Source organism: Bufo gargarizans, chromosome 4 (genome assembly GCF_014858855.1).
Source record: "Bufo gargarizans isolate SCDJY-AF-19 chromosome 4, ASM1485885v1, whole genome shotgun sequence".
NCBI classification, from domain to species: domain Eukaryota; kingdom Metazoa; phylum Chordata; class Amphibia; order Anura; family Bufonidae; genus Bufo; species Bufo gargarizans.
Window position 1 is genome coordinate 211,364,469 of NC_058083.1, and position 25,230 is coordinate 211,389,698.

At 45.9% G+C, this 25,230-nt stretch overlaps 1 protein-coding gene across 1 annotated transcript in view; it reads right to left on the reverse strand.

Moving 5' to 3' along the window:
* Positions 1-25,230, reverse strand: part of LOC122936381 (probable cation-transporting ATPase 13A5) — a 652,597-nt gene that overhangs the window by 518,113 nt on the left and 109,254 nt on the right. The window contains exon 7 of the mRNA XM_044292565.1: positions 1,335-1,469. Coding sequence (XP_044148500.1) covers positions 1,335-1,469 — 135 coding nt within the window. The remainder of the gene's footprint in view (positions 1-1,334; positions 1,470-25,230) is intronic.

The following is a 25,230-nucleotide window of genomic DNA, read 5'->3' on the forward strand; positions in this document are numbered from 1 at the left end:
AATCTGGCTGGTTGCAATGGGCAACTAAGCCAGTTCTTATTTACACTAGTTCGATAAATCTGTCCCTCTTTTTCTATAAAATATTTGTTTACCTTCTTTTCCTAGTAAATTTGGTTTAATTCTACAACAATTCAAAAATTGGTGTCATGCACCTTTCAAACCATGCCCTAGTATTCTTGACATTAACAAAACCATTTTATCTAAAAAAATAATAATATATATATATATATATATATATATATATATATATATAAACCCTGCAAACAGAGGTGTTCCTAGCCTTTCTGCTGCCTGAGGAGAAAACTGAAACGGTGCACAACCCCCCCAATGGCAATTTCTTAACCTAACCCCTTCCCTCTAGCCCTACTGTTAAAGACATACTTGGAAAACATTACATACAGAGCTACAAAACATACAGGGTAATACAGCGCCACATACTGGGCCCCCTGTGCTTCCGAATACTATACTGCAGAAACAGATAATTCTTCTGCTGCCCCCTCTTGCCCCTACCTGGTGCTCCCTGAGGCAATCGCCTAAACCTGGACTTATTGGTGCTGCACCCCTGCCTGCAAACTGGGTGATTAATGAAGGCCCAGTAAAACAGTTACAAACAAAGCTGAGAGCATTTTTCCAAACAATAATAATGAGACAATAATAATGTAGTAATGGTATAATTTGAAAGGCACACAAATCATTTATTAGCGGCCATCTGATTTCTTTGGTAACATACATGAGAAGGACAAATTAAAATATCAAAACTTGAGACATTACACAAGTTTCTGATACCAGATCATGTCTATCAATTAGATGTATTACAGCTTTAAAGGGGTTTTCTCACTTCAGCAAATGGCATTTATCATGTAGACAAATACAAGGCACTTAGTAATGTATTGTGATTGTCCATATTGCCTCCTTTACTGGCTTGATTAACTTTTCCATCACATTATACACTGCTGGTATACACGGTTATGACCACCCTACAATCCAGCATAGGTGGCCGTGCTTGCACACTGAGAAAAAGAGTAATCATATGTACACTCTCCCGATGTGCAAGCACCACCACCGCTGCTGAATTGCAGGGTGGTTGTAACCATGGAAACAAGAAGTGTATAATGCACTGGAAAAATGAATTAAGCCAGCAAAGGAGGCAATAGGGACAATTGCAGTACATTAGTAAGTGCCTTGTATTAACTTTGTTTAGTAATGTCATTTACTGAAGTGAGACCTTATAAACACCTTTATAAGTGAGAACATCTCTATACCCTTGGCGATAAGGTCCCAAAATTTATCACAAACTTAAAATAACTAAGAAATTAATTTAAAAAAATCCTCACCTTTCTCAATAAATAAATTGTTGCAAGAACAGTTAAAATAGTCAACAGTAATATGGCAATGGAATACTCAACATAACCCATTGCAAACCATATACATATCGAGTAAACTTCAAAACAGTAAAGTGGGTTTAAAATCTGTGAAAAAAAAATAGACAATCATAGTACACTCAGATTTCTATCTATAAAAACACCATTCTTCTGAAAAAAATACTGTAATAATGATTTAATCCATATAGTCCATAGAGGTTTGTATATGTGATCCAAAGTTATATGAGGCTAGAGAAAAGACCCTCTGTAGTACTCATAGAAGGGGCACATCATTTTTAATTCTGATATTTGTGATTTTCTATGTGACTGTTGAAATATAGGCTGATGTGTTTCCTAGCTAAGTATAGAAAGGTGTGAGTGAGTGAAGTTTTTCTGACATAAATGTGAACTATTTTCTACTTTTTCTATTCAGCTTTTTCTCAAAGAAATAGTAACTATGTTTGCCACCCCAATAAATGCAAATCTGTCGCTACTATATTTCTTTCAGAGGAGAGCTGCAAGAGCTCTCTTTAAATTGAGAACCTTAACCCCTTAATTAAATGTGCTGTACATAAATAGCAGATGTTGTCACTCTAAAAATGGCACCATAGCTAAGTGGGCACCATAGCTGCCAGATGCCTGCTGTTTCACACAGACACCCGGCACTAATTTCTGCAATAGGCGACAACACCATATGCAGACATTTAACCATCTGAACTAGGCTGTGGTCAAGTAAGCTATACATTTTTTGTAATAGCCTGGGTCTCTTTAAAGAAACCCAGCCTATTACAGCTATAGGCTTTACAGAGGCCTGCAGGTGTCAAGGTTCCAAAAGAACATATTGAATCTACCATACATTGCAATGAATTCATTGTAATGTAAGGCAAAAGTGTTCTGAAGATTGCACATTCAAGCCTCCTAGGTAATGAAATTAAAAAAAGGTTTTTACAAATATATATATATATATATATATATATATATATATATACAAAAAACGGAAGAGCACCTCTAGAGACAAACGCAGGTGCACGCTACCAAGCAACAATGTAATTACCCAAAACTAGACTAGAAATACAAAATCTTTTATTGGACATACACTTGTATAAAACATAGACATCCATATACATAAGCAGCATTAAATCACACAGGATGATCTCCACAGGTCTGTCACATTATATTACATATAGCTTTGCAATGAGAATTCCCAAGCTGTGAGGAAAGATAATCAATCACAACCCTCAGTCAATGTATATAAAGTGCATAGTGCATCAGCTAAAAAATGACATAGGGGAAATACATGCAGTAAAGGTAAATACAGACCAAACAGTCCTGGATCCCCAAGCAACAATGTGGAAAAACTAAAAAAAAGTAGCGGCACACTACTAAATGCACTAAGAATGGGTGAACAGGTGAATGTGTGAACAGGGTCAAATACATGACTCCAATACTTACTATTAAGCGGGGAAGATCAAAAATATGTCGGACCCATCTACCAGACGTCAAGGTGGCTTCTCATCAGATGGGACCTACTCTAAGGGCTGTTTTACACGAGCGGATGCCGTGCGTGGCATCCGCTCCGTGACTGACAGCCAAGACCCGATGCAGACTACAGAAGCACGGAGCATTAACATGATTGATAATGCTCCGTGCCTCTCTGTGACCTCTTTACTACGAAATCACAGTGACAACTTTATCTCACTGTGATTTTTATAGTAAAGAGATCATAGAGAGGCATGGAGCATTATCAATCATGTTAATGCTCCGTGCTTCTATAGTCCGCATCGGGTCTTGGCTGTCAGTCACGGAGCGGATGCCACGCACGGCATCCGCTCGTGTAAAACAGCCCTAACACAGAGTGTCCAGCTCCAGTGTTACTCTGATTAAAAGCACCATGGGGTGGGCGGGGAGTGCTAAGTTCCAAAGAGGATGCCTATTCCTCTATAATATACATATAACCAAAAAATGGAAAAGCTCCACTAGAGACAATAGCAGGTGCAAGCTACCAAGCAACAATGTAGAAAAACAAAAAAAGTAGCAGCACAGTACTAAATGCACTAAGAATGGGGGAACAGGTGAATGTGTGAACAGGGTCAAATACATGACTCCAATACTTACTATTAAGTATACAGGTACTTCTAAAAAAATTAGCATATTGTGATAAAGTTCATTATTTTCTGTAATGTACTGATAAACATTAGACTTTCATATATTTTAGATTCATTACACACCAACTGAAGTAGTTCAAGCCTTTTATTGTTTTAATATTGATGATTTTGGCATACAGCTCATGAAAACCCAAATTTCCTATCTAAAATAATTTGCATATTTCATCCGACCAATAAAAGAAAAGTCAACCTTCAAATAATTATGTTCAGTTATGCACTCAATACTTGGTCAGGAATCCTTTTGCAGAAATGACTGCTTCAATGCGGCGTGGCATGGAGGCAATCAGCCTGTGGCACTGCTGAGGTGTTATGGAGGCCCAGGATGCTTCGATAGCGGCCTTAAGCTCATCCAGAGTGTTGGGTCTTGCGTCTCTCAACTGTCTCTTCCCAATATCTCACAGATTCTCTATGGGGTTGAGGTCAGGAGAGTTGGCAGGCCAATTGAGCACAGTAATACCATGGTCAGTAAACCATTTACCAGTGGTTTTGGCACTGTGAGCAGGTGCCAGGTCGTGCTGAAAAATGAAATCTTCATCTCCATAAAGCTTTTCAGCAGATGGAAGCATGAAGTGCTCCAAAATCTCCTGATAGCTAGCTGCATTGACCCTGCCCTTGATAAAACACAGTGGACCAACACCAGCAGCTGACATGGCACCCCAGACCATCACTGACTGTGGGTACTTGACACTGGACTTCAGGCATTTTGGCATTTCCCTCTCCCCAGTCTTCCCCCAGACTCTGGCACCTTGATTTCCGAATGACATGCAAAATTTGCTTTCATCCGAAAAAAGTACTTTGGACCACTGAGCAACAGTCCAGTGCTGCTTCTCTATAGCCCAGGTGTCCGGCGCTTCTGCCGCTGTTTCTGGTTCAAAAGTGGCTTGACCTGGGTAATGCGGCACCTGTAGCCCATTTCCTGCACACGCCTGTACACGGTGGCTCTGGATGTTTCTACTCCAGACTCAGTCCACTGCTTCCGCAGGTCCCCCAAGGTCTGGAATCGGTCCTTCTCCACAATCTTCCTCAGGGTCTGGTCACCACTTCTCGTTGTGCAGCGTTTTCTGCCACACTTTTTCCTTCCCACAGACTTCCCACTGAGGTGCCTTGATGCAGCACTCTGGGAACAGCCTATTCATTCAGAAATTTCTTTCTGTGTCTTACCCTCTTGCTTGAGGGTGTCAATGATGGCCTTCTGGACAGCAGTCAGGTCGGCAGTCTTAACCATGATTGCAGTTTTGAGTAATGAACCAGGCTGGGAGTTTTTAAAAGCCTCAGGAATCTTTTGCAGGTGTTTAGAGTTAATTAGTTGATTCAGATGATTAGGTTAATAGCTCGTTTAGAGAACCTTTTCATGATATGCTAATTTTTTTTGATAGGAATTTTGGGTTTTCATGAGCTGTATGCCAAAATCATCAATATTAAAACAATAAAAGGCTTGAACTGCTTCAGTTGGTGTGTAATGAATCTAAAATATTTGAAAGTCTAATGTTTATCAGTACATTACAGAAAATAATGAACTTTATCACAATATGCAAATTGTTTGAGAAGGACCTGTATATACACGCACACCAGTAATTCAAATCACCCCCTTTCCCCATAATAAAAATAAAACAATAAAATAGGCATTTCCTAGTCCCAAAATGCCCCAACTATTAAAATATAAACATATTTGTCCTGTACAGTGAACACTAATGAAAAAAAAAAGAAAAATAATGAAAATAGCCGATTTGCAGTTTTGTCACTTCCCCTCCCCCCCAATTTTTTTTTATGGAAATCAAAATCATACACACTCCAAAATGGTCAATAAAAACTACAGATCACACTGCAAAAAATGAACCCTCACATAGCTTGGTAGATGGAAACTTACAAATATTATGGGGGTCAGAATATAGCAATACAAAGAGAAAAAAAAAAAAAAACTTTCTTTTTTTCAGTATTAAACCACAAGAAAAACTATATAAATTTGGGTTTGATGTAATCATACTGACCTGAAAAATTAAGGGAACAGATCAGTTTGACCGCATAGGGAAAGTTGTAAAAACTAGGGATGAGCGGACCCGTGGATGTTCGGGTTCGCCCGGTTCGGGATCCGAACTGAAATCGAACCCAAACCTGAACATGGGGACCTGAACTTTGGTGCACTAAAATGGCTGTAAAATAGTCGTAGTAAGGGCTAGAGGGCTGCAAAAGGAAGCAAAATGGGGGTAAGAGCAGGACAGTTGCCCTGCAAACAAATGTGGATAGGGAAATAACTTAGGGAAAATCCTTAAAATAACAGAATAGAACATAAATAAATAAAAATATCTTGAACTAGGAGGGGGAGGTCAAAGTGGAGTAGGATGTTGAGGAGGTAGTGGACGTGGCAGTGTAGGTGGAAGCGACGTTGGAGGAGGTAGCCAACACAGTTTTTTTTTTTTTTTTTGTTGTGTTATTTTTTTCCCCTTTATTTATTATTTTTTTTATAAATTTGGGAAGACCCCAAAACATTGGGAAATAGAAAAGAGAATGCAAAGAAAAAGTGCACTGGAGTATAACAATGGCTGGGTGCGGCTGGTATACTTGTCTACTCAGCACAAGGTACGGACAAGTTTGTGGGATCCATGCCTGGTTCATTTTACTAAACGTGAGCTTGTCTACATTGGCTATGGACAGGTGGCTGCGCTTGTCTATGATTATTCCCCGCGCAATGCTAAACACACGTTCGGACAATACACTTGCTGCAGGGCAGCACCTTCAAGACGTAAAACGCAAGCTCAGGCCATGTGCCCAATTTGTAGACCCAGCTGTATTGGTGACTTCTTCCATTTCCTCCTCTGCCTTCACCTTGTGCTTCCACTGAGCCCCCGCTGTCAGCTGTGAATGCCATTAGCAGCACGTCTACCAGCGTGCGTTTGTACTCGCGCATCTTCCGATCACGCTCCAATGACGGAATAAAAGACAGCACGTTATCCTTGTAGAGGGAATCCAGCAGGGTGGCAATCAGCACTGGTTAGAATGTGGGCAACTTGGCGGTCGTCGCGCAGCCACTGCAGAATTTAGTCCCTCATCTCTGCCAGGCTGCCCAGAGGCAACAACAAGCTGTCCTCTGTGGGAGGTGTATCATCTGTGTCCTCTGTATCCCCCCAGCCATGCTGCATTGATGCCCATAAGCTGATTTGGGTGCCACCCTGCTGTGAACATGATTCCTCCTCACATCATCCTCCTCATCCTGCAGAACTGTGCCCTGGCTGGACAGTTGTGTACATGGCCTCTGTTGTCCTCTGTTGGTACACAAACACACCCTTCGAGACACTTGTGAATGACTGGCCTGATAACCATAGAAATTAGCCCTCTTCCTTCTCCTCTTCCTCCTGTGCCACATCCTCTTCCATCATTGCCCAAAGTGTTTTTTCAAGGAGACATAGAAGTGGGATAGTAATGCGTCATCGGCACTGACCATGTTGGTGGAGTACTTGAAACAGCTCAACACGACACACACTTCCCACATGGAGGCCCACTCGTTGGTGGTGAAGTGGTGCTGTTCCGCAGAGCGACTCACTCGTACGTGCTGCAGCTGAAACTCCACTATCGCCTGCTGCTGCTTGTACAATCTCTTCAGCATGTGCAAGGTGGAGTTCCACCTTGTGGATATGTTGCATATTAGGTGGTCAGCGGGAAGGCCGAAGTTACACTGCAGCGCTGACAGGTGAGTAGCAGCAGGGTTAAAACGCTGAAAGCGCGCACCGATGGCCCGAACTTTCTGCAGCAGCTCTGACATATCGGGGTAATTTTTCAGGAACCTCTACACCACCAAATTCAGCACATGCGTCAAGCAAGGGATGTGCGGCAAACCGGCTAGCCTCAGAGCTGCTATGAGATTTTGCTCATTATCGCACACCACCAGGCCAGCTTGAGGCTCAGCGGTACCAACCACTCATTGGTCTGTTGTTCCATGCCCGTCCACAGCTCCTGCGCGGTGTGGGTTTTTTCCTCCAAACAGATGAATTCCGAAACAGCCTGCTGTCGTTTCCCCCTAGTTGTGTGGAAATTGCTGGTGAAAGTGTTACACTGAACGGATGAGGAGGCGGTAGAGGAGGAAGCGGAGTAGGAGGAGGAGGAGGCAACAGGAGGCAACAAGAAATGTCCTGCAATCCTCGGTGGCAGTAGGACATCCGCAAAACTGCTATCCGCCTCAGACCCCGCCGCCACTGCATTTACCCAGTGTGCAGTTAGAGGGATATAATGTCCGTGCCCATTCTTACTGGTCCACGTATCGATAGTTATGTGGACCTTGCCACAGATGGCGTTGCACAGTGCATACCTGATTTTGTCCGCCACTTGGTTGTTCAGGGCAGGGATGACTCGACTGGAAAAGTATTGGCGGCTGGGAATCACGTACTGTGAGACAGCTATCATCATAAGGTTTTTAAATGTCTCTGTCTCCACCAGACGGGATGACAGCATTTCAAAGGCCAGGAATTTTGAAATGCTGGCATTCAGGGCCAGGGATCGAGGGTGGGTAGAGGGTACTTCCTCTTTCTCTCCAGTGTTTGGGTGATAGACAGCTGAACGCTTCCATGGGACAGTGTGGACATGCTGGGTGACAGGTGCCACTGTCACTCCAGAGGGGGAGGAAGAGACCGAGACCGCAGCAGAAGAGGGAGCAAGAGGAGCCTGAGATCTTTTGTGTTTTTTCAGGTGTATACTCCACTGCAGCTAGTGCTTTGCATTTAGATGCCTGGTCATGCAGGTGGTGCTCAGGTTTAGAACATTTATGCCTCACTTCAGGCTCTGATTGCACAGCGTGCAAACCACTCGTGTCTTGTCATCAGCACATTGTCTGAAGAACTGCCACACCAGGGAACTCCTTGGAGCTGGCTTTGGTGTGCTCAGTCCCTGGATGCAGTGGGCCGTAGCAGACATACTTACTAGGGGAAGGGCACTCTGCTTTTGCACCCTGCTCCTTCTTTTGCTGTGCGGCTGGCGCTGTGTGACTACCTCCTCTTCCTCCGAACTACACACTTTACTCGGATGACCTTGATTCCATGTGGGGTCTAGGATCTCATCATCATCCACATCATGTTCCACCCACTCTTTATGCCTGCCCTCCTTACCGGTCTGCACACAGCAGAAAGCCGCAGCAGTTGGCACCTGTGTTTCGTCATCACCATCAGAGACATGCTGCAGTGGTCCTCCCAGGTCCACATCCTGAAACATAAGTGGTTGGGCATCAGTTCACTCAATCTCTTCCACTTCTGGGGCAGGGTTAGGTGGATGGGCCACGGAAACCCCGCCAGCAGTGTAATCAAAAAGCATAAGAGACTGCTTTATGACTTGGGGCTCAGGCTACTAGGCTGATTTGCAAGGGGAAAGACAGATGTTCATGGGCTGCAAGTGCCACCTCTGCGGTTTCAGCAGGGGACTGCGTGGGACAATGTGAAGGAACTGGAGGCACTGTCAGCCATTCAATCTAATACCACCTCTACTTGTTCTGGCCTCTCCATTTGTACACCGGTATTAGGGCCAAACAATGACGCTGAACGTCCTGATAAAGGTGTTTCATTTGGACTTGTAGCTGGAACAGATTAACCACGTTCTCTCCCTCCATAGTGCCCTCCATAATTTACAAGTATAAAATTCCACAGTAGATGCCCTCAGTGTACCCCATAATTTGTAAGTATAAAATACCCCTTCTTAGTGCCCCCGTAGATGACCCGATAGTACTTCTCTCCCCAACAGTACCCATCATAATGTGCCCCAGTATAAAATGCTACTGTACAGAGCCCCCCATATAAAATACCCCTTCTTTGTGGCGAATTGAATGGCGAACCTGAAAAACCTTCAGGTCATATTTGTAGCCACCAAATAATTACTAGAAGTGCACAAATAGTCCAACATGGACAGTGAAATACCAGATGTATTAATCGAATTTGCAATCTCGAATTAATTAATTAATCAAATTCTTTTTGTTTTGTTTTATTGAGTAAATCAATACAATACAGAAATGGAGCAGGGGAGAATTATCATAACTGCGCTACTCCTACATACGAGAGAACATGTTACAGGTCTATCACATATCAAATAGACATTAGTTATGATGAGTCCAAATCCAAAGGCTAATCATTAGAGAGCCGTCCATTAGAGAATATACTTTGAGGAAAGCACATTTGACTTCACAGCGTAAAATATTGTCACAAAATATCAAAAAGTTACCTTGATTCTTAGTGCTATGATTCATCCGAGACGGGCCATATCGGGTGCAACGATATCCTCTGAACAGTTTATCCATATTTAGCATAAGAAGGGGAAAGAAGGAAGCAGAGGGGTAAAATGGAAGGTATGAACTCAAGACTGTACCTCCAGAGGGATCGTTAGTAGCGCTAACCCTAGTCTAATAGCCTCTAAAAGAGATCCAAAGACTCCCGATTTTTAGGAACTTGTAAATGGGATCTCAGTTCCCATGAGGACAACTCCTCAAGTCGGTAAATTTGGTCAATCTTCTGATACCATTGATCCAAAGAGGGAACCTCAGAGGATAACCACAATAAAGGGATCAACAGTTTTGCAGCATTCATCAGATGTTTGAAAAGAAGTAATCTAGGGGGAGAGGGGTCACGAGGGTAAAGATTCAGGAGGGCAACTTCTGGAGACGGAGTGGTATCGGAATTGCAGATTCCATTAGAGATTTGAAAAATCTTTTCCCACCAATTTAGTAGAATCGGACATGACCACCATATGTGGATAAAAGCTCCTCTCTCTTTTGAACATCTCCAGCAAGTGTCTGATGCTGAGACTGAGTATAGACAAGTCTTGTCGGGGTTCTATACCATCTTGTGATGATTTTATAGTTATTCTCCTGAATCTTTACGCACCTTGAGGTTTTATGTGAAGAGTTACAAATGATGAAAATCTCTTCTGGGGAGAAATATTTATTTAGGTCTTTTTCCCATAGCTTTACGAAGGCAGGCGTTAGGGCAGTAGGAGGCATTCTCAACCTGTTGTACCATTGTGAGATCAGTTTATGTGGGTTAGAATCTCTGGATATAACATGTTCAAACCAAGTTATAGGACGGAGCAAGGTATGTAATTGGACATTTTGAGACATGTATGCTCGCAGGAAGTGAATCCCGTTAAAGTTAGAGAATGGGACTTTTAGGAGATCACATATTTCATTTATGGAAAGAAGAAGTTCCTCTTTATAAAGAGCTGTCAATTTCAGAGTAGACTGAAAAATCTCAGTGGGAAGGCTGCTCTGCAAAGCCTGGGGGGCTAAATGAAATACATCACCTATTTTGAGAGTAGGGGATGGGAGTGGGGAGCTTAAGGGTGATTTCTGCAAGGCGGTCCACGCATTTAGAGTGGCTTTCATAACCGGGGTAATATTGGGATGAGGGGGCAATGGAGACATACATCCCAGTAGAGCAGCTCTGAACGGAAGCCCTAATAAAGCTTCTTCCACCGGGACCCAGGATTTCTGTTTGGGGGCAGTCAACCAGTCTACCACTCTAGTAAGAAGAATAGCTCTGCCATAAAGTTCAGGGTCTGGTAAAGCTATACCTCATTAATCAAATTTTTTCAATGGAAAATATCGGCAATGTAATTTTTGCGTATGCGAATGCGCAAAATAGGCGCATCCTACTACAGCAACTGGTTTCTGTAACTGTCGGCCTATACAGGCCACAAAAATGTGGCATTCAACAGACATAAAAGGCCTTTTATGCCGCTATATTTAATTAACAAAGGGACCATGATTTGTTCTGTGTGGTGGCGGATATTTGTGGGCTGTCATGAGGAAATTCAATCAAACATGGTCGACTCGTCACATGTGTTGAATTCCTCCGAGATCCATGCCTCATTCATTTTTAGAAATGTAAAGTAGTCCACACTGTCATGAGCTAGGTGAGTGCACTTATCGGTCACTATCCCCCCTGCTGCGCTTAACGTCCTTTCGGACAGGACACTGGACGAGGGGCAAGCCAAGAGTTTCATGGCAAATTGTGCCAGCTCTGGCCACAGGTCAAGCCTGCACACCCAGTAGTCCAGGGGTTCCTCGCTTCTCAGAGTGTCCACATCGGCCGTTAACCTGATGTAGTCGGACACATGTCGGTCTAGGCGTTCCCTGAGGCTGGATCCAGAGGGAGGCTGTCAATGGGTTGGCTGCAAGAATGATCTCATATCCAAAGTGACAGTCCTCTGTGATTCTGGTAACATGTCCGCCATTTTGTTTTTGTACTGGGGGTCTAAGTACATTGCCACCCAGTACTGGTCCTTGCCCATTATGCTTTTTATACGGGGGTCCCTCTTCAAACACTGGAGCATGAAGGCCCCATTTGCACTAAACTGGAAGCGATGGAGTGGTCTGGCTCCTGCTCATCGTCCAGCATAATGTCGTCCTCGGTCTTCTCCCCCCAGCCATGGACAACACCAGAGATTGCAGAAAAGTTTAAAGCATGCTCTTCTTGCTCCTTCTCCGCCCCGTCACCATCCTCCTCCTGACTCCTCTTCAGACTCCTGTTGTTGACTTCTCTCAGATGGAGTAGCCACCATGGAAATTCATTCAGCATTGCGACTTCCTCATCTTCCTGCTCCTGCTGCTCGACGGCTTGATCAATGAAACGACGCAATGCATGCTCCAGAAAGAAGGCGTAAGGTACGATGTCACTGATGGCGCCCTGGCTGCGACTGACCAGTTTGGTGATCTCATCAAATGGCCGCAGAAGTCTGCATGCATCGCGCATAAGCAGCCACTAGCGCTGTGAAAAAAAAAAAACTATGTGCCCAGAACCTGTCCTGCCGCAGAGTTCATACAAGTAGTCATTAACTACACGTTTCTGCTGGAGCAGCCTATCAAGCATATATAAGGTGGAATTCCATTGCGTCGGGCTGTCACAAATCAAACATTTGACGGGCAGGTGGTGTCGCCACTCAATGTCAGCAAGGAAAGTAGGGCCGTGTAAGAACTTTTAAAATGGCCAGAGATTTTCCTGGTCTGCCGCAAGACTTCCTGGAACCCGGGGTATTTGGCAACAAATCGCTGCACGATTAAGTTCAGGACGTGTGCCATGCACAGCACATATGTAGGGATGAGCGAACCCGAACTGTATAGTTCGGGTTCGTACCGAATTTTGGGGTGTCCGTGACACGGACCCGAACCCGGACATTTTCGTAAAAGTCCGGGTTCGGGTTCGGTGTTCGTCGCTTTCTTCGCGCTTTTGTGACGCTTTCTTGGCGCTTTTTGAAAGGCTGCAAAGCAGCCAATCAACAAGCGTCATACTACTTGCCCCAAGAGGCCATCACAGCCATGCCTACTATTGGCATGGCTGTGATTGGCCAGAGCACCATGTGACCCAGCCTCTATTTAAGCTGGAGTCACATAGCGCCGCCCGTCACTCTGCTCTGATTAGCGTAGGGAGAGGTTGCGGCTGCGACAGTAGGGCGAGATTAGGCAGATTAACTCCTCCAAAGGACTTGATTAACTGATCGATCTGCAGCTGTGGATCATTGAGCTGCTGATCCTCAATTGCTCACTGTTTTTAGGCTGCACAGACCGTTTGTCAGTCTCATTTTTCTGGGGTGATCGGCGGCCATTTTGTGTCTTGTGGTGCGCCAGCACAAGCTGCGACCAAGTGCATTTAACCCTCAATGGTGTGGTTGTTTTTTGGCTAAAGCCTACATCAGGGTGAAGCTGTGCACACCAAGTGCATTTAACCAGCAATAGTCTGTTCATTTTTTGGCCATATACAAAATCAGGGGCAAGCTGCGCCTGTCACCAAGTGCATTTAACCCTCAATGGTGTGGTTGTTTTTTGGCTAAAGCCTACATCAGGGTGAAGCTGTCACACCAAGTGCATTTAACCAGCAATAGTCTGTTCATTTTTTGGCCATATACAAAATCAGGGGCAAGCTGCGCCTGTCACCAAGTGCATTTAACCCTCAATGGTGTGGTTGTTTTTTGGCTAAAGCCTACATCAGGGTGAAGCTGTCACACCAAGTGCATTTAACCAGCAATAGTCTGTTCATTTTTTGGCCATATACAAAATCAGGGGCAAGCTGCGCCTGTCACCAAGTGCATTTAACCCTCAATGGTGTGGTTGTTTTTTGGCTAAAGCCTACATCAGGGTGAAGCTGTCACACCAAGTGCATTTAACCAGCAATAGTCTGTTCATTTTTTGGCCATATCCCAGTCTAATTCTGTCACTAAATCCATACCGGTCACCCAGCGCCTAAATACTAGGCCTCAAATTTATATCCAGCTAAATCTGTCCCTAGTGCTGTAGCTGGGCGAGTTATTTAGTGTCCGTTCAAGCACATTTCTTGTTCTGGGTTGAAATACAATTCCCAATTTAGCAATTTCATAATTTAGTGGTTCCTGCTATATCAGAGCTCTTTGAAATCTATCCCAAAAAGGGTATATAATATTGAAGGTGCACATAGGGTCATTCAGAGTAACTTCACACACACCCGCTACTGTGTATTTCCAAGTCTAATTCTGTCACTAAATCCATACCGGTGACCCAGCGCCTAAATACTAGGCCTCAAATTTAATTCCCTCTAAATCTCTCGTTACCCACCGCTGTACTGTTGTTGCTGGGCAAGATATTTAGTGTCCGTCAAAGCACATTTTTTGTTCTGGGTTGAAGTACAATTCCCAATTTAGCAATTTCATAATTTAGTGGTTTCTGCTATATCAGAGCTATTTGAAATCTATCCCTAAAAGGGTATATAATATTGAAGGTGCACATAGGGTCATTCAGAATAACTTCACACACACCCGCTACTGTGTATTTCCAAGTCTAATTCTGTCACTAAACCCATACCTGTCACCCAGCGCCTAAATACTAGGCCTCAAATTTAAATCCCTCTAAATCTCTCGTTACCGTTGTCCTGTTGTAGCTGGGAAAGTTATTTAGTGCCCGTCAAAGCACATTTTTTGTTCTGGGTTGAAGTACAATTCCCAATTTAGCAATTTCATAATTTAGTGGTTCCTGCTATATCAGAGCTATTTGAAATCTATCCCTAAAAGGGTATATAATATTGAAGGTGCACATAGGGTCATTCAGAATAACTTCACACACACCCGCTACTGTGTATTTCCAAGTCTAATTCTGTCACTAAATCCATACCGGTGACCCAGCGCCTAAATACTAGGCCTCAAATTTAATTCCCTCTAAATCTCTCGTTACCCACCGCTGTACTGTTGTTGCTGGGCAAGATATTTAGTGTCCGTCAAAGCACATTTTTTGTTCTGGGTTGAAGTACAATTCCCAATTTAGCAATTTCATAATTTAGTGGTTTCTGCTATATCAGAGCTATTTGAAATCTATCCCTAAAAGGGTATATAATATTGAAGGTGCACATAGGGTCATTCAGAATAACTTCACACACACCCGCTACTGTGTATTTCCAAGTCTAATTCTGTCACTAAACCCATACCTGTCACCCAGCGCCTAAATACTAGGCCTCAAATTTAAATCCCTCTAAATCTCTCGTTACCCGTTGTCCTGTTGTAGCTGGGCAAGATATTTAGTGTCCCGTCAAAGCACATTTTTTGTTCTGGGTTGAAGTACAATTCCCAATTTAGCAATTTCATAATTTAGTGGTTCCTGCTATATCAGAGCTATTTGAAATCTATCCCTAAAAGGGTATATAATATTGAAGGTGCACATAGGGTCATTCAGAATAACTTCACACACACGCTTCTGTGCATTTCCAAGTCTAATTCTGTCACTAAATCCATACCGGTGACCCAGCGCCTAAATACTAGGCCTCAAATTTAATTCCCTCTAAATCTCTCGTTACCCACCGCTGTACTGTTGTTGCTGGGCAAGATATTTAGTGTCCGTCAAAGCACATTTTTTGTTCTGGGTTGAAGTACAATTCCCAATTTAGCAATTTCATAATTTAGTGGTTTCTGCTATATCAGAGCTATTTGAAATCTATCCCTAAAAGGGTATATAATATTGAAGGTGCACATAGGGTCATTCAGAATAACTTCACACACACCCGCTACTGTGTATTTCCAAGTCTAATTCTGTCACTAAATCCATACCGGTGACCCAGCGCCTAAATACTAGGCCTCAAATTTAAATCCCTCTAAATCTCTCGTTACCCACCGCTGTACTGTTGTTGCTGGGCAAGATATTTAGTGTCCGTCAAAGCACATTTTTTGTTCTGGGTTGAAGTACAATTCCCAATTTAGCAATTTCATAATTTAGTGGTTTCTGCTATATCAGAGCTATTTGAAATCTATCCCTAAAAGGGTATATAATATTCAAGGTGCACATAGGGTCATTCAGAATAACTTCACACACACGCTTCTGTGCATTTCCAAGTCTAATTCTGTCACTAAATCCATACCGGTCACCCAGCGCCTAAATACTAGGCCTCAAATTTATATCCCGCTGAATTTGAATACAATACATTGGGCCAAATAATATATTTGTTGTTGTGGTGAACCATAACAATGAGAAAAACATCTAGTAAGGGACGCGGACGTGGACATGGTCGTGGTGGTGTTAGTGGACCCTCTGGTGCTGGGAGAGGACGTGGCCGTTCTGCCACATCCACACGTCCTAGTGTACCAACTACCTCAGGTCCCAGTAGCCGCCAGAATTTACAGCGATATATGGTGGGGCCCAATGCCGTTCTAAGGATGGTAAGGCCTGAGCAGGTACAGGCATTAGTCAATTGGGTGGCCGACAGTGGATCCAGCACGTTCACATTATCTCCCACCCAGTCTTCTGCAGAAAGCGCACAGATGGCGCCTGAAAACCAACCCCATCAGTCTGTCACATCACCCCCATGCATACCAGGGAAACTGTCTCAGCCTCAAGTTATGCAGCAGTCTCTTATGCTGTTTGAAGACTCCGCTGGCAGGGTTTCCCAAGGGCATCCACCTAGCCCTTCCCCAGCGGTGAAAGACATAGAATGCACTGACGCACAACCACTTATGTTTCCTGATGATGAGGACATGGGAATACCACCTCAGCATGTCTCTGATGATGACGAAACACAGGTGCCAACTGCTGCGTCTTTCTGCAGTGTGCAGACTGAACAGGAGGTCAGGGATCAAGACTGGGTGGAAGACGATGCAGGGGACGATGAGGTCCTAGACCCCACATGGAATGAAGGTCGTGCCACTGACTTTCACAGTTCGGAGGAAGAGGCAGTGGTGAGACCGAGCCAACAGCGTAGCAAAAGAGGGAGCAGTGGGCAAAAGCAGAACACCCGCCGCCAAGAGACTCCGCCTGCTACTGACCGCCGCCATCTGGGACCGAGCACCCCAAAGGCAGCTTCAAGGAGTTCCCTGGCATGGCACTTCTTCAAACAATGTGCTGACGACAAGACCCGAGTGGTTTGCACGCTGTGCCATCAGAGCCTGAAGCGAGGCATTAACGTTCTGAACCTGAGCACAACCTGCATGACCAGGCACCTGCATGCAAAGCATGAACTGCAGTGGAGTAAACACCTTAAAACCAAGGAAGTCACTCAGGCTCCCCCTGCTACCTCTTCTGCTGCTGCCGCCTCGGCCTATTCTGCTGCTGCCGCCTCGGCCTCTTCCTCCGCCTCTGGAGGAACGTTGGCACCTGCCGCCCAGCAAACAGGGGATGTACCACCAACACCACCACCACCACCTCCGTCACCAAGCGTCTCAACCATGTCACACGCCAGCGTTCAGCTCTCCATCTCACAAACATTTGATAGAAAGCGTAAATTCCCACCTAGCCACCCTCGATCCCTGGCCCTGAATGCCAGCATTTCTAAACTACTGGCCTATGAAATGCTGTCATTTAGGCTGGTGGACACAGACAGCTTCAAACAGCTCATGTCGCTTGCTGTCCCACAGTATGTTGTTCCCAGCCGGCACTACTTCTCCAAGAGAGCCGTGCCTTCCCTGCACAACCAAGTATCCGATAAAATCAAGTGTGCACTGCGCAACGCCATCTGTAGCAAGGTCCACCTAACCACAGATACGTGGACCAGTAAGCACGGCCAGGGACGCTATATCTCCCTAACTGCACACTGGGTAAATGTAGTGGCAGCTGGGCCCCAGGCGGAGAGCTGTTTGGCGCACGTCCTTCCGCCGCCAAGGATCGCAGGGCAACATTCTTTGCCTCCTGTTGCCACCTCCTCCTTCTCGGCTTCCTCCTCCTCTTCTTCCACCTGCTCATCCAGTCAGCCACACACCTTCACCACCAACTTCAGCACAGCCCGGGGTAAACGTCAGCAGGCCATTCTGAAACTCATATGTTTGGGGGACAGGCCCCACACCGCACAGGAGTTGTGGCGGGGTATAGAACAACAGACCGACGAGTGGTTGCTGCCGGTGAGCCTCAAGCCCGGCCTGGTGGTGTGTGATAATGGGCGAAATCTCGTTGCAGCTCTGGGACTAGCCAATTTGACGCACATCCCTTGCTTGGCGCATGTGCTGAATTTGGTGGTGCAGAAGTTCATTCACAACTACCCCGACATGTCAGAGCTGCTGCATAAAGTGCGGGCCGTCTGTTCGCGCTTCCGGCGTTCACATCCTGCTGCTGCTCGCCTGTCTGCGCTACAGCGTAACTTCGGCCTTCCCGCTCACCGCCTCATATGCGACGTGCCCACCAGGTGGAACTCCACCTTGCACATGCTGGACAGACTGTGCGAGCAGCAGCAGGCCATAGTGGAGTTTCAGCTGCAGCACGCACGGGTCAGTCGCACTACAGAACAGCACCACTTCACCACCAATGACTGGGCCTCCATGCGAGACCTGTGTGCCCTGTTGCGCTGTTTCGAGTACTCCACCAACATGGCCAGTGGCGATGACACCGTTATCAGCGTTACAATACCACTTCTATGTCTCCTTGAGAAAACACTTAGGGCGATGATGGAAGAGGAGGTGGCCCAGGAGGAGGAGGAGGAGGAGGAGGAAGAGGGGTCATTTTTAGCACTTTCAGGCCAGTCTCTTCGAAGTGACTCAGAGGGAGGTTTTTGGCAACAGCAGAGGCCAGGTACAAATGTGGCCAGCCAGGGCCCACTACTGGAGGACGAGGAGGACGAGGATGAGGAGGAGGTGGAGGAGGATGAGGATGAAGCATGGTCACAGCGGGGTGGCACCCAACGCAGCTCGGGTCCATCACTGGTGCGTGGCTGGGGGGAAAGGCAGGACGATGACGATACGCCTCCCACAGAGGACAGCTTGTCCTTACCCCTGGGCAGCCTGGCACACATGAGCGACTACATGCTGCAGTGCCTGCGCAACGACAGCAGAGTTGCCCACATTTTAACCTGTGCGGACTACTGGGTTGCCACCCTGCTGGATCCACGCTACAAAGACAATGTGCCCACCTTACTTCCTGCACTGGAGCGTGATAGGAAGATGCGCGAGTACAAGCGCACGTTGGTAGACGCGCTACTGAGAGCATTCCCAAATGTCACAGGGGAACAAGTGGAAGCCCAAGGCCAAGGCAGAGGAGGAGCAAGAGGTCGCCAAGGCAGCTGTGTCACGGCCAGCTCCTCTGAGGGCAGGGTTAGCATGGCAGAGATGTGGAAAACTTTTGTCAACACGCCACAGCTAACTGCACCACCACCTGATACGCAACGTGTTAGCAGGAGGCAACATTTCACTAACATGGTGGAACAGTACGTGTGCACACCCCTCCACGTACTGACTGATGGTTCGGCCCCATTCAACTTCTGGGTCTCTAAATTGTCCACGTGGCCAGAGCTAGCCTTTTATGCCTTGGAGGTGCTGGCCTGCCCGGCAGCCAGCGTTTTGTCTGAACGTGTATTCAGCACGGCAGGGGGCGTCATTACAGACAAACGCAGCCGCCTGTCTACAGCCAATGTGGACAAGCTGACGTTCATAAAAATGAACCAGGCATGGATCCCACAGGACCTGTCCGTCCCTTGTCCAGATTAGACATTAACTACCTCCCCATAACCATATATTATTGGACTCCAGGGCACTTCCTCATTCAATCCTATTTTTATTTTCATTTTACCATTATATTGCGAGGCTACCCAAAGTTGAATGAACCTCTCCTCTGCCTGTGTGCTAGGCCTAAATATATGCCAATGGACTGTTGCAGTGGTGGGTGACGTGAAGCCTCATTCTCTGCTATGACATGCAGACTGATTCTCTGCTGACATGAAGCCAGATTCTCTGTTACGGGAGCCTCTCTCCTCTGCCTGGGTGCTGGGCCTAAATTTATGACAATGGACTGTTGCAGTGGTGGGTGACGTGAAGCCTGATTCTCTGCTATGATATGAAGACTGATTCTCTGCTGACATGAAGCCAGATTGTCTGTTACGGGACCTTTCTCCTCTGCCTGGGTTCTGGGCCTAAATTTATGAAAATTGACTCTTGCAGTGGTGGGTGACGTGAAGCCTGATTCTCTGCTATGATATGAAGACTGATTCTCTGCTGACATGAAGCCAGATTGTCTGTTACGGGACCTCTCTCCTCTGCCTGGGTTCTGGGCCTAAATTTATGACAATGGACTGTTGCAGTGGTGGCTGACGTGAAGCCTGATTCTCTGCTATGACATGCAGACTGATTCTCTGCTGTCATGAAGCCAGATTGTCTGTTACGGGACCTCTCTGCTCTGCCTGTGTGCTAGGCCTAAATATATGCCAATGGACTGTTGCAGTGGTGGCTGACGTGAAGCCTCATTCTCTGCTATGACATGCAGACTAATTCTCTGCTGACATGAAGCCAGATTGTCTGTTACGGGACCTCTCTCCTCTGCCTGGTGTGCGGGCCTAAATATATGCCAATGGACTGTTGCAGTGGTGGCTGACGTGAAGCCTGATTCTCTGCTATGACATGCAGACTAATTCTCTGCTGACATGAAGCCAGATTGTCTGTTACGGGACCTCTCTCCTCTGCCTGGGTGCTGGGCCTAAATATATGCCAATGGACTGTTGCAGTGGTGGCTGACGTGAAGCCTCATTCTCTGCTATGACATGCAGACTGAATTCTCTGCTGACATGAAGCCAGATTGTCTGTTACGGGACCTCTCTGCTCTGCCTGTGTGCTAGGCCTAAATATATGCCAATGGACTGTTGCAGTGGTGGTGACGTGAAGCCTCATTCTCTGCTATGACATGCAGACTGATTCTCTGCTGACATGAAGCCAGATTGTCTGTTACGGGACCTCTCTCCTCTGCCTGTGGTGCTAGGGCCTAAATATATGCCAATGGACTGTTGCAGTGGTGGCTGACGTGAAGCCTCATTCTCTGCTATGACATGCAGACTGATTCTCTGCTGACATGAAGCCAGATTCTCTGTTACGGGACCTCTCTCCTCTGCCTGTGTGCTAGGCCTAAATATATGCCAATGGACTGTTGCAGTGGTGGCTGACGTGAAGCCTCATTCTCTGCTATGACATGCAGACTAATTCTCTGCTGACATGAAGACAGATTCTCTGTTACGGGACCTCTCTCCTCTGCCTGGGTGCCGGGGCCTAAATATCTGAGAATGGACTGTTCCAGTGGTGGGTGACGGGAAGCCAGATTCTCTGCTATGGAACCTCTCTCCAATTGATTTTGGTTAATTTTTATTTATTTAATTTTTATTTTAATTCATTTCCCTATCCACATTTGTTTGCAGGGGATTTACCTACATGTTGCTGCCTTTTGCAGCCCTCTAGCTCTTTCCTGGGCTGTTTTACAGCCTTTTTAGTGCCGAAAAGTTCGGGTCCCCATTGACTTCAATGGGGTTCGGGTTCGGGACGAAGTTCGGATCGGGTTCGGATCCCGAACCCGAACATTTCCGGGATGTTCGGCCGAACTTCTCGAACCCGAACATCCAGGTGTTCGCTCAACTCTACACATATGTCATTTTGCCATGTTACAGCGCGCTCAGCAGATTGGCACCAATGTCGCACACCACTTTACTAACTATCAAATTTAGCAGGGTTAGACACTTATCGGTGTGTGACCGCAAAGTTGAAAGGAGCGCAGAACCGGTGTGGCTCTTGGTTTCCTGGCACAACAGTCGCAGCACAGCATGGCAACGTCTCACCTGGCAAATCGACTAGGTTCTGGGAGCTTGGGGGGTGAAGTGGAAGAGACGGTAGCAGCAGAAAAGGAGGAGTCAGCCAAGGAGGAGAGGGAGGATGGAGTAGTAGGAGGAGGAGAAGAGGAGGCAGGCCTGCATGCAATCCGTGGCGGTAACACCAAATCTACACGGGTGCCACGGGTTGCATGCTTGACGGCCATCAGAAGGTACACCCAGTGGGCAGTAAAAGTTATGTATCTTCCCTGCCCATATTTGCTAGACCACGTGTCTATGGTCAGATGTATTTTGGCACCGACACTGTGTGCCAGATACATTAACTTGCTGCTGAGCGTGGCCATATAGCTCTGGGATGCCCTTCTGGGAAAAATATTTCCTTCCGGGGACCTTCCATTCCAGTGTGCAAATGGACACAAATTTTCTAAAAACCTCCTTGTCCACCAGTTAATATGGCAGTAGTTGGCAGGCTAGCAGTTCTGACAAGCCAGCTGTCAGCCATTGGGCAAGAGGGTTATCCGGTGTCATCATCTTTTTTCACTCGAACATTTGGGGCAAGGAAGACTGCCTTGTGCCAGATGAACACAAAGATGGAACGCGGTGGAAGGTGGAGTAGAGGACAACTGGCAGGAGAGAGGAGAAGGAGAAGAGGCAGGACAGGGAGAGAAACGGGAGTGTGGTTTTGTTGGTTCTGACGGTGTTGCTCCCACTGGGCTTGGTGATGGGAAGCCAGGTGCCTTAAGGTGGTTGTCCCTAGGTGAGTGTTGGGCTTACCGCAACTTATACGTTGACAGCACAGGCTGCGATGGCAACACTATTGTCAGCAGCGGACACGTAGAAAAAAATATATAAAACACACTGCAGAGCAATGTGCCAGCATCCTGGGAGTGCCAGATGTGACCATGCATGGTGGATGGCTCATTCCAGATACATTAGCAGTCTGCTTTTTGCCTCCTGTGCATTGTAAGTTTTGCCATGCTGCAGTATTTCCTCCGTCCAAAACGCTGTTCAGTGACTGTCCAAAACGCCATTCAGAATGCATGGGGATAAAACTGATTAGTTCTTTTCAGGCATTGAGCCCCATGAAGGAACTCAGTGCCAGAAAAGAAAAACACTAGTTTGAAAGTATCCTTGACCAGACGTAAAGAGTTCTTGCTGTGAAGGTAGAAGTGATGCTGGGACATAGCATAGCCATATTTGTCTCCCAGGCCTTTTTCAATAATTTTTTCTGATTTCTTGTCCATGGGATCTTGTAACAGGCCCATGTCCTCGAATGGCATAGAGGTCTTTTTTGAAATGTGGGCAACTGGGGCATACATTTTTGGTGTTTTATCCCAGAGATCTGGAATTTCACAGCTGTTCTTCTTTCAGGATCCCTCCATTATTTGAATATCAGGGATTTTATATTGTTATGAATCAGGAAGACCCTTCTCTTTCTCTCCCTCAGCCCCTGGAACATATGATCTTGAACAGAGTGGATTTATTTTTCCTCCTCAATGTTCATAGTGGCCCTTATGGTCTTTAGGAGACCGTAAATTTCTTCAGGGAGAAACAATGGTTTTCCTGAGCCGTCGTCTGAGGAGTCAGTCTGGATCAGATATAAATTCCCTTCATCTACATCAAACGCCACATCAGAGGCAAAAGATCTGTGAGACGTGGATGGGCGTGGGGATTGTAATGCAATTTTTGAGTCCACTTCCTTTATTTTAGCTCTTATGGAATCAAGGAAGGATGTTCACTCTTCTGTGACCACCTTTTCGGTGCAGTTTGGGCATAAGGATTTCTTTGTTGCGGAGGAAAAGGACTTTCTACAGATGGTGCACATTTTGCGTCCGGTATCTCCACCGGCGGCTTATGTGTCATGGTCTCTGGGCCCTAAGAATTAAATTAAAAAAAGGGGGTGTAGGGCCAGTAAATTCTTTGGACCATCACCTACACCAAGGGTGAAGCACTGGGACAGACACCACAATACCCATGTAAATTAAGCAAACACAGACTGTTGCTCACAATTTTGAAGGCGGCTATGATACATAAGTCCCCACTGGGGAGGAGGCTTACCAGGCTGAGGGCAGAGGTAGCGGGATCTCCAAGTTTCCTTGCGTCCGTGTCCACCGGGGCAAGCATGACTGCTGGCGGTGAAGGGTTTATGACTGGGGACCTCTCACCCCATTTAAATCTTCCCTGTATCCACGCCACCGGAAGTGCATGAGCGCGAGACTCTCTTGCCTAAGGAGAATCTCACCTGGTGATGTTTGAACGCCAAGATCCCGCGCAATCTCCCCTTACCTGGCAGTATCGCGAGCCCGGGGCTGCCTGCGCACAGGGCTTATGCCTAGGAATGGGAAAAGGAGGCAGCGCGTCCCTGTGGTTCCCGCTCCCTGCTCCAGCCCTCCCATAATGTGTGGGGAAAGAAAACAAGGCTTGGCGAGAATAAATCATTCCTGGCACCCCAGGAGAGTTTCCACACATCCCGATGACTGTAAACAAGGACTGAATAGGTCATGTGCTTCTGTGTTGTTTCCTGTCCTGGAAGCGGGGACCCCATCCTGTAAGTGTCATTGTGGAGGCACCAGGGAAAAAACATTTTTTTCTTCTTTTGTAGCCAGATGTTACATGTTGGCCAATACAATATATTCTTTTTCCAAACATTTTCCCATTGACTTCTATAGACAAAAAAAAACAGGCATAGAAAATAATAAATGAGATGTGCTTGCAGACCCACCCCCTTCCCTGCCTGCACCACGCCCCCTTTTGTAGAACTAGCATACGTGGAGTGAATGGGGAAGAAGTCGTAGATTCGGTCACAAATCCCAAGATATATGCAAAAAATTGGCATATATCTATTCATAAATTACCAGAAACAGAAGAAAAAACCACGGCACTACAACTTCTCAAATCAAATCTGTGTTTGTGTTTATTTCTCACCCATCCCTTGGGGGATCCTAGAGGTCGGCATCTGACACCACAGGCACCGCCACCAATTGGACTTACTGAGACACCTCAGCAGGTAGTGCTGTCTTACTTTTTTATTTGTATTCATAAATGACCCCCATAATGTCTGTAATAGAGGTATAATCTCCATAATACAGCATTTCATTGTGAATGTCTTCATTTTTTTTAAAAATGTGAATTAAAAACAAACAAAAAACTTAGTATGCCTCAGTCTCAAATGGGAGGAATATGATTTTGTAATGTTGTATTACAGCTTTGTACAAATCAAAGATTGGTCCTACTGAATTATGCAAGGCCTCTACTGTACTTCTGTATGCATAAGTACTAAAATCCTGTGTGGCAGCATACTGTTTCATACAAGCCTCTGACATTATAGGGGCACAACCTGGCACTGGTCTATTAGGGATATATAGGGGGTCAGACTGGCACTAGTCTGAGGAATACATAGGGCACAGAACATGTGGTCGGGGGATCTAAATTTATTTGCATTATAATAAAAGCTGGAAATGTTTGCAAAGATGTTTCAGCTCTAAACTCTGCAGTTGTCAGGAGATGTTGCCATAATGTTTAGGGAGGGTAGTGAGGCCCTGTGGTTCGTCCGGTGGTCGTTTTGCAGAAAAATTTGCTCGTTCGCCAAACATGCGAACATATGGCGATGTCCGCCGGCGCCATATTCTTTGCATTGTGCAGAACTTTGACCCATGACACATCCATCAGGTGGGACAGGACAGCCAATTGAGATGTTTCAGCACAAGGACACACCCCCTACTAAATAAA